Below are 17,500 nucleotides of genomic sequence, written 5' to 3'. Positions count from 1 at the left end.
ATTACCATTAGCAGGGCTAACGCTCACATTGTTCATATGGGTAGAAAAGTAGCACTTCACATTACCCTCTAATAGTTAAAGGAGAACTGAAGGTTAGAAGATCACTTTTTTTCGTGTCTTATTATTGTCGAAGTAGAAAGTCCTTTTCCCAAAACAATAGGAAAAATCCTAATTTTCGTGCAACATTTTGGATGTAGCATGTTGTACTCGTTTGGCCAAGTTCACGCAACATTGTTGGACTAGGGCATGCGCACTAAGCAGGGTTCTCATTAAGTGCCGGCAGCCGGCTATAAAACCGGCTACTTTAAATTTAGAGCCGTCTACTTTTCGGTCATAAACTTGCTATAAACAATGAGAAAGCGCTTCTCCCGCCACCTACTTTTATATTTAAGCCGTCTACTCCAAAACTTATTGAGAACCCTGGCTAAGCCCACTTTGTTGGGCTCTTGGGGCTGGGGCAAAAAAACATCGACATGTTGCGGTGCAAATGGTGAAAATGTTGCGTTCGTTTTGGCCGGCCCGTTCAAGACATGTCGCAACATCATACAAAAATGTTGCAGGATGTTGCGTTGAAATGTTGCGAGCGTTTGGCCAGGCCTTTAACTAACAGATCTACATATAGCTTAATATCTATTAACGTTAGATGTGCCGGCAGATCAAGCTTTTTGTTGTGTAACACAGCACTCTAGGTTTTTGACTGTGCATGTGTTTGCCAAGAGAAGTGTTACAAACTGCCATCGTATGTCTGCGTATGTAAATGTAAACACATTACTCTGTTCGTAGTATTGTGAATTTTCAAACTTTATAAAACCCATCTTGATGCTTGATTGCTATTCATGGAATGACGTGTCCCAGTTGCTTGCGAAAACAACGTTAACACTTCGCTTCACTTCTCTGGCGCCAGGTTTGCCACTGAAATCTACCGCATAAAGAAAACATAGCTCACTCACTGGGTGTAAATGGAATCGATGGAGTCACAAAGTTAACATTTCATCAATTACATGCAACTGTCGCATCGACCCCTGTGGCCAAGACACCGTCAAAACAGGAGGGTTCGAAATGATCCGAACAGATGTGACAATGCTGGATATTAAATTTTGGCAAGTTTTCCCTTCTAAATTCGGATGAGTCATTCTTTGAGAAGGATTTCGTTTTTAACAGGGAAATGATGAAAACTTAACTCTTTTGGTGTCTTAGAGTTCTATTAGAACAGCCCACAATAACGCACAGAATCATTTTTCAAGTTTCCCGCTTTCAAGCAAGTGAGCGCAATGACATCACCCTTAGCACCCAAGCCTGCTATAGTACAGCCAAAACTGCGAATTTCCATCGAGTGATCAATACAGGTCTTTCTGGCCTCATAAAGACAACAAAATGTAAGAAACCCCTCAAATACTCGAATTTTTCCTTTAATTAAGTCAGGCACTACAAACCTGATGAAGGAAAAAAATTCCATTTTTATCTTCAGTTCTCCTTTAAGTCTACTGTAAATGGTTCATTGTTAAGTTCTTGCGTGACATCTCGTTCAAAGGGCAAGTAAGTGAGAGAGAGCGAGGGGAGGACATACATGTAATAAATCGGTCTATAGTTGGTTTTGATAGGCTACTGGAGGAATTAAAGAGGTACATTTTCTTTTATTGCATTTTGGTATAAAATTGTTTCAAGCACTGGTTTTTGTTGTTTTTTTATGGTTTTGCATTACTTCAGTGTGTGTTTTAAGTTTCCCTTTGTTCTTGCAATTGATTTCGTAATATTGTTGTTTTCTTTCAATCCTATGTAATAATTTTCGTGTGCTTTCAGTTTTTACGGTTATTTCAATTAAAGGATCATCAAACATCGATCGATTGATCGATTATTCATCGAATATCATCATTTATTAAATTCTCAAGCTTGGATAATGCATTTCTCATGCCTTAATTGGTTCACTCAATCTCAGTTATCAGCTGATATACCTTAGTTTCACCTTATATGGTAACTGATTGCACTTAGCGTTGCTAACCTAAAAACGTTTACGCCAGAAAGCGAAATTTCTTTCGGTATAAAGCAAAAGAAAAACGTTTTTGTGGAAAGTTGGGATCACTTTCAAAGCTTAGAGATACGAGAAAAGGTAAGAAATGTTTTTGTGATGAGCCTGCGTCTGTCTGACCACGAGGTATTACACAACATCGCATCTTCATCAACTTTTTTCGATTTCGCTAGGATTTTCTCGCTTTTTTCGCTCGTATTTCGTACTTCTAAACTTTTGGAGTTTAAGGAATTTAATAAAACAATTATTCCATTCGCGCTTGTTGGATATGAGAGTGGTTATAGCCAACTCGGCGCTACGCGCCTCGTTGGCTATTTACCATCTCATATCCAACGCGCGCTCATGGAATAATTGTTAATTATCTACATGTAATCAAGTACCTTGAATTTCCAGAACTTTCCTGCAGGTCACATAGTTTTCCTCTTCTATGGTTGTCCTCAGACTTATTGTTTCCCGGCTGAGTTTCCACTTCATTTCATCAGTTACAAGGTACTGCTCAGCCATGCTATTGACGCGACCAGAGAGATAGTCATTCCATAGATGATCAAGACCTTTTAAGGTTTGGCAATCCACAATGATTACCAGAGAGCCGAAGTTGACAGTCACTACATGTAGCTGAAAGGTTCGTTCGAAAACGTCAATTAACTTGGCCACTCCATTTACAAAATCTGTGGAATAGGGATGGTATTTTTCAAGGAGTTTGACCTGCGCAGTTAACATTTCATAGAAATCTTCCAGTTTTTCTCCCTCCAGATCTCGTGCACTGATTGCGATCTTCATAAGCTTGCCTGCAAATAAAGGTAGATATCATCAATCTGTGGCCTACGTGCAATACCTTGATCGGGACCTTTAACAACTTCACGAAACAGAGCCAAGGCTCATGATGTACCTGCATGTATCTCGCTTTGTACCTCAGAGAGAATCTGTTGCGTAGATTACCAACAGATGTAAGACCCATTTTGCTCAGTTCGTAGAGCATGATACATGTACACTGAAAGAAAATAATGGCCTTGAGAATTTCTCTTCACTCCTTTTGTCTCCTTCCTGTATTTGAAATTGCATGTGCCATTATTCCCCGGATTGCCAAGTACTGATGAATAACAAGGGGTTTTAAACAAAATGAAATTACAATAAGGTGAATGGTTTAATCTCTTTGAAAGCTAAATGTAATCCCGAAAGCAAAAAGGAATACGAAGAGGTCTAGCAGCAATACGTTCTACATTTAATCTCCCTGAAAGCTTAACGTAATAAAGAGAAAGACAAGAAAGAGGACTAGTTGCAATGACTACTTACAATACATTCTACGTTTCATCTCTACTTGAAGGCTAAATGTATGTGTAATGTAGAGAAGGGAGAGAAAGAGGAATAGTTGCAATGACTAACTGCAGTACGCTCTCTCATTAAAAATGTCATCTGCAGTTATTGGTATCTCTGAAACTTAGCTGCAAAGGTCTAATACTGATCTTTTCAAACTTCCACTTAACGCTGGTTTGCACAGTGAGTTCATTTCCTTGGACATTGAGAGCGTTGTGTTAATTAAATCAATAATTATTGATAATATCACACACCAAGCTTAGCTGTAGAGGAGGACAATGACAAGCATTTGAGCACTACCAAACCCCTTTTTTTGTTATTGAGCTTGACCTAGTTGACAGTTATCCATTCATTAACTAAAGGAAAAATAAATGACTTGTACTTCAAATTAATTTTTGGAGTCATCTCTGCTATAAATGGTGTAGAACGATTCAATGTATTACAAAAAAGTGTTACATGTACATGACTTTGTAAAAGGCATAAATTATCACTCAGGGGTGAAATACATTGTAGATAACATACAAAATAGGATTCACATTGAAGGATGGTTCTGACAGATCAGGGCCCCACAGTAATTAATGTACTTGACATTTACGGCATTCAAAATTCCTGCAAACAAAATAACACCTATTCTAGTGCAACTCATAACCAAGCAGATTACAGAAATTATTAATTTTGTTTATACAGTTACAACTTAAAAACATTTTTAAATAAGACAGAATTGATCAAGAGATTAAAGTCATGTACATGTGTGCACCAGCCATCCCATTCCTTATAAAGGAAAACCTAAATTTAAAAAATTGGCCTTTTAAATTCTGCACATCCATGAATCAGCACTGGCATAATAAAGTATTTCTCATACCTGCAGCTGCACTCAAGGAAATTTCATCACCAGATATTCCTGAAACTGTCTCTTCCTTTCTTCTCTTCACCTTTGAGTCCATCCCTGTAAAGATCAAAATTAATAATTAATAATTATAATAATAATAATAGATAATAATAATAATAATAATAATAATAATAATGATATATATATTTTTTTAATTTTTAATCCACTCCTACTTTAAAAATATAATAATCTATTATTATTGTAAAAAACAAGAACTTTTACCAAATATGAACATGTGCAATACTCAGAACTTAATAAACAATAATTACTCATTTCCCTGAGTAAACCTTAATTAAAAATCTCCAAGCGATAATTTCAATTAACATATCACTTCTGGAAAATAAAAATAAAAATAAAAATAAATTATTAATTAAAAATTGGAAACATCTTTCGCTTTAGACCTACATGAGAAGACACTTCTGCTGATCTTCAAAGCTTCAACTGTAACTGGTCGTTTATCATATTTTAGTTATCAAAAAAAAAAGAAATTATAAAATTGAGTTTTCTGCGACCTCAATGTCCATATCTGTGTTATTAATGTCATTTGTGGTTCTTTTCAAAGTTCTTGAGTTACGTAAACATACAAGTGATGATCTGAGCAGGGAGAAACAATTTTTGGCCCTGATCCATGCCATTGTAGTCTGATATTGCTGTCCTTTCTTATTAGCTATCAACTCGGCAAGCCGGCTGTGATAGATCTTGCATTCTTTACTCATTCCTCCGGTAATTGTGAAGACAAGGGGAGTAAAGGTTCCGTGTTCTATTTCGTTCCCTCTTTCAGCATACATGTATTTGCGTTTCTTTTCGTCCTCGTGTTTTTGAAAGTTGTAAATCTTTGTACACATCTGCATTAGGGAAACAGACACTGACGCCAAACAAGGTAGATCGTTCCTTTTTTGCTCCTTTGCTTAGCTGTTCATTGGAGACCTCTTGGAGCAAAGGTTCGATTTCTACATCAATACAGACTGCACGTCACAGGGTTGTATAATAAACCCTCCACGTTTGCAAATCATTGCGTGTTCAACTGAGTACTCTTCACCACACACACATTTCGGTGGAATATCGCTAAAAGGCCAGTTAGAGCGAAATCGTAGAACCTCCCTGAACTCTCTCTTATTAAGGTTGAAGCCCATTTCCTTAAGTGGGATCACAGTTAACCATGTTGATACCCCTTTCTCAGCACTCAGCAGCCAAACCCAAAGCTCAAGATGATTTTTTGGGTAGAGTGTCTGACATTATGCAGCTTATCTTTGCTGCCTGTTCTCTATCACTACGAGCTTCTTGCTTGGCTGATCTTTCATCATTTTCCTCTGGTAGTTTGTGTGATTGTGAAACAATCTTCTCAACAAGAGAGGCAGTTCAATACCTTGATTGATGATGAGTACTCAAGGCAAGCTTCAGTACACGGGTTGGTTATACCAAGACCTTCAGTACACAGGTTGGTTATACAAAGACCTTCAGTACACGGGTTGGTTATATATACCAAGACCTCCATGATGCGGTGGAAACAATATGATGTTACGATTATTTTCATTGCATGCATGTTTTGTATGGAATAAATACGTCTGAGATGGCTTTTTCCGGTGGCTCTAGAAGATTTTGAATGTCTGGTAGAGTCCGAAGGAAGTACGTCCAGCGAAGTTTCAATCCAAAGGTGTAGGCAGCAAAGCACGCTTGGGGCTGTGATAATGCAAATTCAGCTAGCTTGGTAACTTCGCTTTATACCCAAGTTTCTACTTTCTCAAAGATGCACTCATTTGTGTAGGATCCTGAACCCAATACTACTGCTACTGCTGCTGCTGCTGCTGCTGCTGCAGCTGCTGCTAATAATAATAATAATAATAATAATAATAATAATATCATATTATTATTATTATTATTATTATTATTATTATTGTGCTTTGTTTGCAAGTGCGGATCGTAGTGAAACTGCGGATTACAATAATCTGGGCAATTTCCTATCATGTTTCAAATAGACTGATGCTTCATTTACGGCTATGAATAGCTTTCACTATTTCACTTATTATTATTATTATGATTATTATTATCATCATCATCATCATCATCATCACAGTATACACTTCTGAATGCTGACTTAAAATACTAATACATAGGGCACCCAAGCGTAACCTGTGAAATAATAAAATATTGATTCTTATTAGGGATAAACAAAACTAAAAACCTGAAAAAACTGTTACGTAAAAAGTCATATTCTACGAAAAATCTTTTGATCTAAAAACTATTGTGAAAAGAGTTGTATTCTAGAGAAATCTATTAAACTGTTATCCACACCTCTGTGGTGTTCTATCTTGTTGCAATTTTAAAGTTCCTTGTGATATTAAGGGTTCCTGATACCACTGCCTTTTGGACTCGCCTCAGGACAGTCTCCTCTACTGCCAAACAGCTTGATATTAGATCTAACACTTGCAGAGCATCCTCCTAAGGTGTCAACCACAATATTGTGTTGCTGTACACTGTACCCTAGCAACTGCTTGCTGAGCATATTTCAGTGCTTTCTCCTTGTCCTTCAAATCCCTATTTGAAATCAATGGGCAACTCATCTCTAACAACTCATCTCTAACAGAACAATCCTCTTCTCCTCCTTGCATACCAGCCTCGCATCTATTCTGTTACACCGTACTTCTGTACTCTCCGCATACAGAGGGACATGGCACGATGTCAACAAGCTCAGCCTCTCTCAACAGCTCGAAGGTTACAAGACAGCGTTGTGAGGTGCTAGGTATTTCGTTTGTGCCAGAGCACTACATCCAGAGAGAATGTGGGCCTGTGTATCTGGTTGCTTACTGTACATAGGCAACACATCACATCTGAGTCAGTTTGCAGACCGGTCTTCTCTTGATGGTAAACTTTCGTCTGCAGCATCTGTTGGTACAGCTCTTGCATGGCTGACATGGTGTGTGTGGGTGCTGTTTTCCATTCACGGATCCAAGAGAAACACTCATCTCCAGTCTCTTCGTCTTCCCATCTCTCAGTCATCAGAAGTCTTGCCAGCCCTCTCCTCTCATCTCTTCCAAGTCTTTCTCCTGCGCCACAGCCTTCATTCACACTCCTAAGCTCTTCACTGAAACTTCCGTGTTGGTTTCAACACGTGATCAACGGTTGGGGGTTAGTGACCCAGTCCAAACTCAGACACATATTTCCAACATCTTTCACCATTGATTGTCGTCCCGTTTCTTCTGACCTCTTCTCAAATCTTTGTACCGCGTCCACGGCTGGATCCTCATTAGTATATAATCTCACTGCAGCTTTCATCTTTGTTTGCTTCTACTCTCTCTCGATGCTCTTTAGTCCACGCCCTCCAAGCTTCCTTGACAGACAAACCAGGGCTGTGGATCCGAGGGGGTGTTTGCCTCCGTTCTCAACTATCACCTTCCTTGCTTCTCTATCTAACCTCTTAGGCTCCGCTATTGACCAACATTGCGTGGGCATCAGGTAGCTTAGCACTTGCAAACTGATTTGAGGCACGCACTGTATCATAGTCAGATAGCAGGCTAGTCCATATCAGAGATAGGCAATGTAAGAATGCTTTACTTGTAATCTCAAGACTTGACTCGTTGTCTTGCTTGGTGTTTTCCATAGCTCCAAGAGACCCTCTCCTCAAATGAACCACTAAGCATTTTGCTTTCATTCCACTCAAGACCGATATCCCTCATCACCACTCTCACTCTGTCTATCAGTTCATACTTGATCGACGGGTGCCTACATACACATGATCCAAACTGTTTTGGGGAGTACTAATCAAGCATCACTTGCCCGGTTTGTATCATTTATAACTATAGAGAATATATATAACTAACCATAACTTTTCACTCTCTGCTCTTAAGTAAGTACGCTGTCTACAAGAAATAGCTACATGTAACAACTCTGAAATCTCCAACAAACTTGGTTCGTAAACAGAAAAGTATTACTTCCGTTTGGGTTATTTTTAAATGGTGGATGTACTTGTACAAAGTAATACCTCTGGACATAAAATACACTGGCTCATGCAGGGAGCCACCAAATGCGGGAAAATGGACACTTCCCGCCACTTTTAACAACACGTACTTTGCTTCAGGTTTTTTTTTACATTTACTGAGTTTTCCAAGAGGTTGTGTCAGAATGTGTGAACATATAAATATATATATAAAAATACTGCTAGTGATAGCAATACCACTCCTCCTCCAGAATACAAAAAGACATGGACAAGGAAATTTGTCTGTGGTGCACTAAGAACAGAAAAGTAGAGCTCTCTGATAGTGAGGTTTTAAAGGAGCAAGAAAAAAAAAGATCTTAGCACAACCTAGACCTGAGGTACATGGTGCTCTATGTTGGCCATGATTTGATGACTTGCAATGTTCTTGTTTGCAATGAAAACAATTCCTTATTCACCACACATGCACTTTATTAGTTTGAATAACCAGTACTCTCTGATTAATTAAGATGATTTTACTGACTTTCTTCTTAATAATGAAGATATCATGTACTATCACTCGAAGGGTGCCTTTAATATGTACACATGATCCGAACTGTTTTGGAGAGTACTAATCAAGGATCACTCGCCCAGTATGATGGATGTACTTGTACGAAGTAATACCTCTGGATATAAAATACACTGACTCATACAGGGAGCTGCCAAATGCGGGAAAATGGACACTTCCCGCCACTTTTAACAACACGTACTTTGCTTCAGGTTTTGTACATTGACTGAGTTTTAAAAGTGGTCATGTCAAAATGTGACTATCTTCCTGTATCAAAAAGACAGTGATAAGAATACTGATAGTGATAGGAATACCACTCCTCCTTCAGAAAAGCATCACAGAACGTTCTCACCTTGAGTAAATTACATGTATTTTATTGATGGATGCAAAAGCTAAAGCTGAAGCAGAATCAGTTTCTTATTACGAGAAAAGTGCAGCCCACGTCCTTGCAACCCAGTGTCACAGGGCAAAACTCCACGCAAAAAAGATGCCTATAAGGTATCAAACATAAATGGTTGTATATTTTATAATTCGTAGGAGAGGGAAGAGGGCAGTAAGTAAGTAAGTATCATTATTTATCCTCAGATTTTTCGAGAAGTTAGTAGCTCATTACTCCAAGCATTGAACAGAAAAACTTTAAGAATCACAAATGGCCTAGTGACATAAACCAGTTGGCTATTTACAAGTGCAGCCAGCCAGGAAATTGAACAAGGGACTGCCTGGAACAAATTCAATGAGTGGTCAAAATGTGTCTCGAACCCGGGATCTCTGGATCTACTGGGCTGCACTACCTGCAGATTTTTGTAATAAAGGAGACTTGGCAAGCGAAAGCTGATCAAAGCAAGTGCGATTTGAAGGTCACTCGCCCACATGGTGAGTGTTACAAAATTATTTTTTATTTCCAACCTTGCAAGAGCATGAAACGAACACCAGAAGATTGAAACTACAGACGGAGCTTATTACCACAAATACAACACACTTAATGCTTTGGTGCGCAATAAAAGACAATACACACAACTTGGGCGTAAACGAGGGGCAGGGAATGTACTGGCAAGGCTCGGATAATACCCACCGCCGGTATGGACCACCGGATGAGGGGCCTCGGCAACTAGCCGAGGGGGTGCCTCATGCCTGTATTGCAAGGCGGGCATAGTTGCTGGCATAATGTCCTGGGGCCAAGTTAACCCAGTCCAGCAGAGTAACAATATGCCCCCTCCCTAACGGGGCTTCAGCACAGGGCTGAAGGGGTGCCGCAGGCAGCAATTCCCCGCCCATATTTTATTAAGGAGAACTATTGAATAGGTTACAGAAGCTCATAAGGAAAAAATAAAATAAAATACAAAAGAACCAGAAAGCAAACAGGGCGGGGGGGAGGGATTAAATTGCTCAACGGAAAAAACAGAACTAGTTGAGCTTTGGAAATGTCAAACTGAGAAGGCTCGCATGGCGGGATGAATGAAATAGCCAAATAAGGTAGTCACGTGATGGGAAGTCACGCTCTCCTCCCAGGTGCTGCCCAGTATTTGCTTACCAGCATTAACATCTATTTTATTCTAAAATATCATTTAATGCTTTGGTGCGCAATAAAAGACAATACACACAACTTGGGCGTAAACGAGGGGCAGGGAATGTACTGGCAAGGCTCGGATAATACCCACCGCCGGTATGGACCACCGGATGAGGGGCCTCGGCAACTAGCCGAGGGGGTGCCTCATGCCTGTATTGCAAGGCGGGCATAGTTGCTGGCATAATGTCCTGGGGCCAAGTTAACCCAGTCCAGCAGAGTAACAATATGCCCCCTCCCTAACGGGGCTTCAGCACAGGCCTGAAGGGGTGCCACAGGCAGCAATTCCCCGCCCAAAACGCCGAGATAAACGAGGAGTGCCCTGTGCGAAGCCCATTTAGTGGTTTTGCTCCCAATTTGACAGGGAGAAAAAATGACCCCATCTCCACGGAGTTGCAATAGCGAAAAGCTAACATTGCCTGCCCCAAAGGTGAAAGTAGAGAACCGACGAGTGGAGATAGGGGTCGAAAGTACGACATGTTATAATAAAAAAATAAAAAAAATAAAAAAATAATAAAATAAAAAATAAAAAAACCCAAGCCAATGGGCGTCGCATAGAGACTGGAGGGGATAGGACCCTCACACAAAACAATTAACTGGAGGGGATAGGACCCTCGCACTAGACATTTGAATGGAGGGGATAGGACCCTCGCACAAAGAATTTGACTGGAAGGGATAGGACCCTCGCACTAAACATTTGACTGGAGGGGATAGGACCCTCGCACTAAACATTTGACTGGAGGGGATAGGACCCTCGCAAAAAACATTCGACTGGAGGGGATAGGACCCTCACACAAAACATTCAGCTGGAGGGGATAGGACCCTCGCACAACACATTTGGCTGGAGGGGATAGGACCCTCGTGCAAAACATTTCCGTCAAAATAGTCATTTCCAATAGTACTACATGAACTTGAGAGGGCAGAAAGCCTAAGGAAAGAGAATGTCACAGAAAGCCCTCAAGTGCCGAATGGGCCTTTTTCCTTTTTTGTTTTAAAGGAGAAACATGGCATTAAGCTTAGGATAGTGCTATCACCCATGCGATGGCTGGCATGTGGCTGAAAAGGGGATGAAAGGCAATCGTATCGAGGAGAAATGAGGGTGGGGGGGGGGGGGGGAACCAAACGCACACAGCAGGCTTCCAGGGGGATGCCAACATGATTGCTGTACCCATAGGGGAAAACAAGAATGGTTCAGGACAATACAGGAAAATATGAATTAAGTTATCCAAGGAACTGTCATAGATCATTACTGATTGTTAGAAAAATCCAAGTTTCAATGAGATACTCAAGTGCTTTCAAGGATTCCAGGGGGTTGTTAGCAGGAGGAGCAAGAGGCCAATGACTGAGGAACCTGACATATTGTTTCCTTTGGAGTCCTGATGTAAGCTTGGTATGTGTTAGGATTCCAGCGACCCAGAATTTGAAGAGCCAGTTGAAAATGCCAGTGATTCTGCCGGTTGTAGCAGCACCAATACTAAAGCTGTGAGAGGCAGAGGAGGAGCTGTCATTGTCACAGAGGTTTAAGAGAGACCATAAGTTGTTGGTGTGTGAAGTCTGGGTGAGATATGGTCCACAGGAGAAGCTGAAGAGTAGCTGGCCAGGGTCTTGAGTTGCAGTTTTGAGCATATAATCTTGCAGGGCAGACGATGCATAAAGGTCTGAGTTTGACCTTGCAAAACTGAGCCTGGCTGTCTCCCAGAAAGGGTCAGTTTTGGACTTTTAAATTGCAGTGTCAAATGAAGTAGGGTGAAGGATGTTGGGATGGAAAGAAATGTCTGTTCTAGCAAGGTGGGACTGAGGGTCGAAATTGCCATTGCAAGTAAATTCGCTGCAGCCTTCTTAAGAAGCCAAAAAATGAAAGGGTAAATGCAGCCCATAACATAAAGGAGTCAACATTTGGTAGACTTAAAAGGTTGTAACTTAGTATACTTAGATGCTATGGAGAACTGATGAGGTGATCAGGTGGCAAGCCTTCTTGCATTCCCATGGGAGAGCTTGATCCTCCTCAAACTTTTGTGAAGGACTGGCATAGCCAGAATGTCCAGGAGACAGCCAGACTCAATGTGAAGGTTGTCAAGTGCTGCCAGATAAACATAATCGTGCCGTAGGAGCCTGTATTGCTGATGAGTAACAAAAGGGATCAGGGTGAACTTGTGAGCAGGTCGAACAGGGAGGGGGATATGGAAAGCTGATTAAAAATGAAGGGGCACTCCGTAGGCCAACGGGACGGGCTGTGTAGAGGTAGTAGTGGTTTTTCCGGGCCATTCCATGGAGCTCCCTCAGGGGTGAATGGGGATTATTCTGGAGGCAGGTTACGGGGTCTGAAATTGCGCCAACTGGTCACCATTGTTAAGGTCAGATCTGTTTGCCAAGAGGTGTCTTACTTTTTATCCTGAGACTGTTTTGAAATAGAAATGAAGGAGTTTTTCCGTTAACAACCTCCATAACCTCACAAGCCGTTGTTTCTCATAAAATATGTATTGCAGGGGGAAAAACGACTCAGTAAAGAGATTCAAGGACTGGTGTGAGGAATGTACCACTATGGCGGATTGTGTTCGACAGGGTGTGACTAGTGTTTCCGTAGCTGAAATTTTCGACAAACTAGGGGGCAGATAGATTTCATTATTACATGTACATTCAAGGTCGGATACCTTTGCTCTCCAAAATGTGCGCTTTTGAAAGTGAAAAGATAATGCTTGACACATACACAAGACCATGCGGTCGTTGCTTTCTGGTATCCATAAAACAGGTCAAAATGTACTAGTTAATTTGGACCCTGGGTTAGATGTCTGTTTTAGAGGGGGAGGTTTGTGGCTGTTTTCCTACGAAAGTCAACATCATAGGAAGGCCATGCCAAGCCCGCAACTTCCTTTGGGTAATGAAATGGTGGCTTGATAGGGGAACATCTCTACCGCCCTTTGGGGAAAAGAAGTGAGAAGTGCAGAACCAGAGGTGGATCCAGAGTAGTTCAAGTGACTTGCAGAAATCACTCAAATTTCTTCCAAACCTTATTTTTCAGCCCTTTATTGCAGTTCACGAAGTCAACTATCCTTCTTGTTTTAATTTTTTTGAGAAATATGACAAGAAAATCGCTCCCAATTGATCGACAGATAAACAGCTTACTTCAACAACAAATCAAAACAAATCGCGAAATTCTGAAATCCCTGTTCAAGACAATAATTTTTTGCGAAAGAAACAACATAGCCCTCAGAGGTCCACGAGATGATGATCCACAAAATGCCAGTCTTTCTGGAAACTTTCAGGCACTATTAGAATTTCGAATTGACAGCGGCGATCAAACACTGCAACGTCACTTGAAAACTGCACCCAGAAATGCGACATATTTCTTAAACCCGTCAAAACAAGATGATTACAACTGTGGGTGCTATCATAGTGAATAATTTGTCGCAGGAAATCAGGGGGAGCAATTATTTTTCTATTATGTCTGACGAAGCAGCTGACGATTCAAACAAAGAAAAAATCTTTCAGTGGTGATCAGATTTCTTGATTCAACCAAAACAGTCAGAGAAGGGTCTACCTTTGTGAGGATGGAACGACAGGAGCAGCTTTCAAAGATTTAATATAGCTGATTTAGGATTATCTATGGATGACTGTCGAGGCCAATGTTACGGTGCGGGAAAATGGCATTCGGAGAGCACCAAATTTCAAATTTTTCTTTTCTCTTCAAACCCCCCTAGTTTAGTTGGTGCAAATCACTCATGAAAAATCCTGGATCCACCCCTGAGAAAACCATACAGAAAATGCCGACAAGAATCGAGCTGGGCTTACTTTTTCCGAGAGGAGGGGGGAACTCTTTGTGGTTTACCGATAAAGGAAATGGAAAGCCCGGGAAGGTCGTTATCTGGAAGGCGCGAGTTTTCTGGCAGCACCGCGACAAACTCAACATACTCACCCTTTAATGTTGCGCGTTTAACTTTGGTTGGAACATGTGCTGATAACGGCGACTGTCCTTGAAAAATGGGGAAGGAATGTTGTTGCTGGCACTGGGATGGTTGAGAAGGCTGGCGATGAAGTCGAAGTCGTCGGTGAGTAGCAAATAGCGGGTGGTTGTCGAGGTAGCACAGATTGAGGCGGAGGCTATTGAGGTTGGAGCAGGAACTGATTTGGCGGTAGATTCCTAGATTTTCGTCCACGATGATGGAAATAAGAGTGGCTAACGTGGTTGGGGACGTGTCTGTGTGTGAAGCTCTTCTTGCTTGGACGCCATCTTGGAATAAAATTTGACCGTTTTGACCGCTGTTTCAAGCAGCGCATCGTCAGGGATGGTGACAATTGGTGGGTCTATATAGGATGAAACTTCCTCAGCAGAGGCACTTGAAGTAAAGGGGGTTCACGGTGGAGCGTGAACGTTTCTCTGCGGGTCAGATGGACGCTTGGTGTACGCGAGCTACAAGATGGTGCGGAAGGAACAACGATGTGAAGCCGTCCAATAAATTGTTCCCGAGTTCCAGTAATAAATAAAAGGTTTGAGATAGCAAGGGGCGTAAAGACCGCGTTTGTGAGGTCAGCAAATTCCCCAGCAAAGATCAAATTGCTCAACGGAAAAAACAGAACTAGTTGAGCTTTGGAAATGTCAAACTGAGAAGGCTCGCATGGCGGGATGAATGAAATAGCCAAATAAGGTAGTCACGTGATGGGAAGTCACACTCTCCTCCCAGGTGCTGCCCAGTATTTGCTTACCAGCATTAACATCTATTTTATTCTAAAATATCATTACGAAACAACACCTGATACCTAAGAAAAACACCAAAGTGAAGACAACATCCCAGCTGAAGAACAACCCAGAGTTTTTCCAGCCTGGAGCTGGTAGGGGTAGCGAAGAATTATGGCCTCTATAACCAGTGAGAGCATGGTGAATTGGAAGCTGACATCAGGGCTTAAAATTAACTTTTTTGCTCAGGTGCCAGCTGGCGACTAATGGGGAAAATTTGGTTGCCAGATCATAAATTTTGGAAGCCAACTTTGCATGCAAGGAAAGTCATAATTATTAAATAGCACACACACACACACAAAATAATAGTAACAGCACGAGAAAGAAATCTAAAGCCATTGTTGTTTTCGGCTTAGTTTGGTGATGGTGTTCTTTAAGGTTATTTGAAATGGAGCGAAGCACAGTCCATGTTTTCCATAGCAAGGGGCCCTTTATCCTTGCTTTTCACCTCTTCAAAACGTAGTTCTTTATTCTCCCACAGCTTGCGTGGCAAGCAACTTACCTTTATCGCGACGAAACGCAATACTACAATTGCTCGGCCTAGGCATCCACACAACCATAATGCTTGTACCAGTCTCCGACCGAGATAAAAATAAAAGGAGCGGCAAGGAGCAGCTCGTATACGGTTTCAGTAGCAAACTTGGTTTCTTCTCCATTTATCTATCACCTTGGGCAGTCAATTTTGTGAGTGTTCACTTTCTAACAGAGGGGACAAGTTCTCCAACCCACTTTACAGTGTACGTCAAGGGTACATGTTGCTTTTTTAAGGTTCCATGCAAATTTCAAACTCATTATGCGATGTCTAGGTTCATTATCAATATATTATCAATATCAAGCAAGTTCCAAGGAGGTCCTTCGGTAATATGGCTAAATTTACATGTACGTTTCAGCATTCACAACTGATGGTGGATTTAAATTTTCAATTAACCTTCTTGCTGAATCTTCGTCTTCCGGAAGGAAAATTCACGTAACTGGCAATTATTTAAGTGCACCCACAATCCCATGAATCCGCTGAAACAATATGGCGCCTAGAAAACGCGGTGATCGAAGTATCAAAGTACATTAATTGTGTGCTATTAATTAACAATGTGAGAAACCGATTTTCTTGTAGTATTTATTCATTATTTTAATGGGGAAAGAAAGGTGAGTCGTGTTCTAGCTACCAGTTCCGAACGATTTCATCATATAAAGATTCAAATACAGCAGTTGTCTACTGTTTATCCTTAGCCTGAAATGTCAGTCGTCTCCCGCCCTCAGCCTTCCCCGGGCGAGAGACGCCTGAAGTCTGGGCATTATTATGGTTGCATAATTTTCATTTGCATATCAAAATGGCGGCCAATATGCCTGGTACTCTGTTGAATATGTATGAAGTTTGTTGTGTTTTATGCGCGGCGAAGCTTAAAGAAAGTATGTCCCGCATAAATGTACGCGGTCGTTCGGAATTTCCGATCGAGGAGGAATTGAGAAAACTCCCGATAGCCGTACCGATTGACGACAAAAGCCGTATCTGCAAACTTTGCTTGAAAAAGTTGCGTAAGCAGAAGAGTCTTCGGGATAGTTTGCAAGAATCAGCAGAGGCAATTGTCTGGACCTTTACACAGGCCAGCGAGAGTGATAGTGGGTCCTTGCCAAGCACTTTCGTTCCCCTTCATACGTGCACTCCGAAAAAATCGATAAAAGCAGCGACACCAAACAACAGCTCTTTACCTGTGGTCAACCTTTCGCAGACTTCGAGCACGTGCTCGAAAAATCCGAAACAGACAGAACCAAAGGAGCCCAGTGTCATGGTAAGTAGCTCGAGCAAAAATTGTTTGATTTTGGTATTCAGTAAATCCGTAATGTTACTGCAAGTGGACTTTTAAAATTTTGCGTCATAATATGTAACTTTGGCTCGATTTCCCCCGCTCTCTCATGTCTGGGGCTTCTCTTCCGAACAGCGGCTGGTGATCGAGCCTATATGTTAAACGTTTTTATTTTTCTGTATTACACCTCAAGTACAGAAGTAACTTTGTCGCATTAATTTTAGGGTTATATTATTTTTTGACTTTTAATGGTGAGCTTATATAGGGCTATCCCATTTTTTATCCACCCCCCCCCCCCCTCCCTCATTGGAGGGGTTTGAATTTTACCCCCTCTGAAAAATTCCAGAATTTATTGAAGATTGAAGGTGCCGACCCAGTTGCCCCCCTCAGAAACGGCCTTTTAAAAAACTATTTCCTTTAACCCTTTAATGCCCAATTAGTGACTTATAGATTTTACTCTGTCTAACGCCAGACGATTTTACTCGTCAAAGGAAGGCCCCTTGGGTACTAAAGGGTTAATTATAATTCACCGTGTTATTCCTGACTAAGTGTAATAATATTATAAATGCTTTCTATCCTTTAGATAGAGGTTGTATGGCCAAGTGACACTAGGCGCAGAAGGTTGGCAAAGGACATGGAGCCAATCGGGAAAGCAATGCTTCGTGGTACCTACCAACAGATGGCACATAGAATTT

General features: G+C 41.2%; 2 protein-coding genes across 2 annotated transcripts in view; both read right to left on the bottom strand.

Moving 5' to 3' along the window:
* Window positions 1-17,500, bottom strand: part of LOC138037462 (serine/threonine-protein phosphatase 6 regulatory ankyrin repeat subunit A-like) — a 259,329-nt gene that overhangs the window by 98,490 nt on the left and 143,339 nt on the right. The gene's annotated exons all lie outside the window — the stretch shown is intronic.
* Window positions 1-17,500, bottom strand: part of LOC138037455 (serine/threonine-protein phosphatase 6 regulatory ankyrin repeat subunit C-like) — a 58,477-nt gene that overhangs the window by 28,598 nt on the left and 12,379 nt on the right. Inside the window, exons 5-6 of the mRNA XM_068883381.1 lie at window positions 4,203-4,286; window positions 2,407-2,814 (exon numbers count right to left, since the gene is read on the bottom strand). Of these exons, the coding sequence (XP_068739482.1) occupies window positions 2,407-2,814; window positions 4,203-4,286 (492 nt within the window). The remainder of the gene's footprint in view (window positions 1-2,406; window positions 2,815-4,202; window positions 4,287-17,500) is intronic.

Source organism: Montipora capricornis, chromosome 1 (genome assembly GCF_036669925.1).
Source record: "Montipora capricornis isolate CH-2021 chromosome 1, ASM3666992v2, whole genome shotgun sequence".
In the NCBI taxonomy this organism is placed as follows: domain Eukaryota; kingdom Metazoa; phylum Cnidaria; class Anthozoa; order Scleractinia; family Acroporidae; genus Montipora; species Montipora capricornis.
This window is presented reverse-complemented; position numbering and strand designations above follow the sequence as displayed.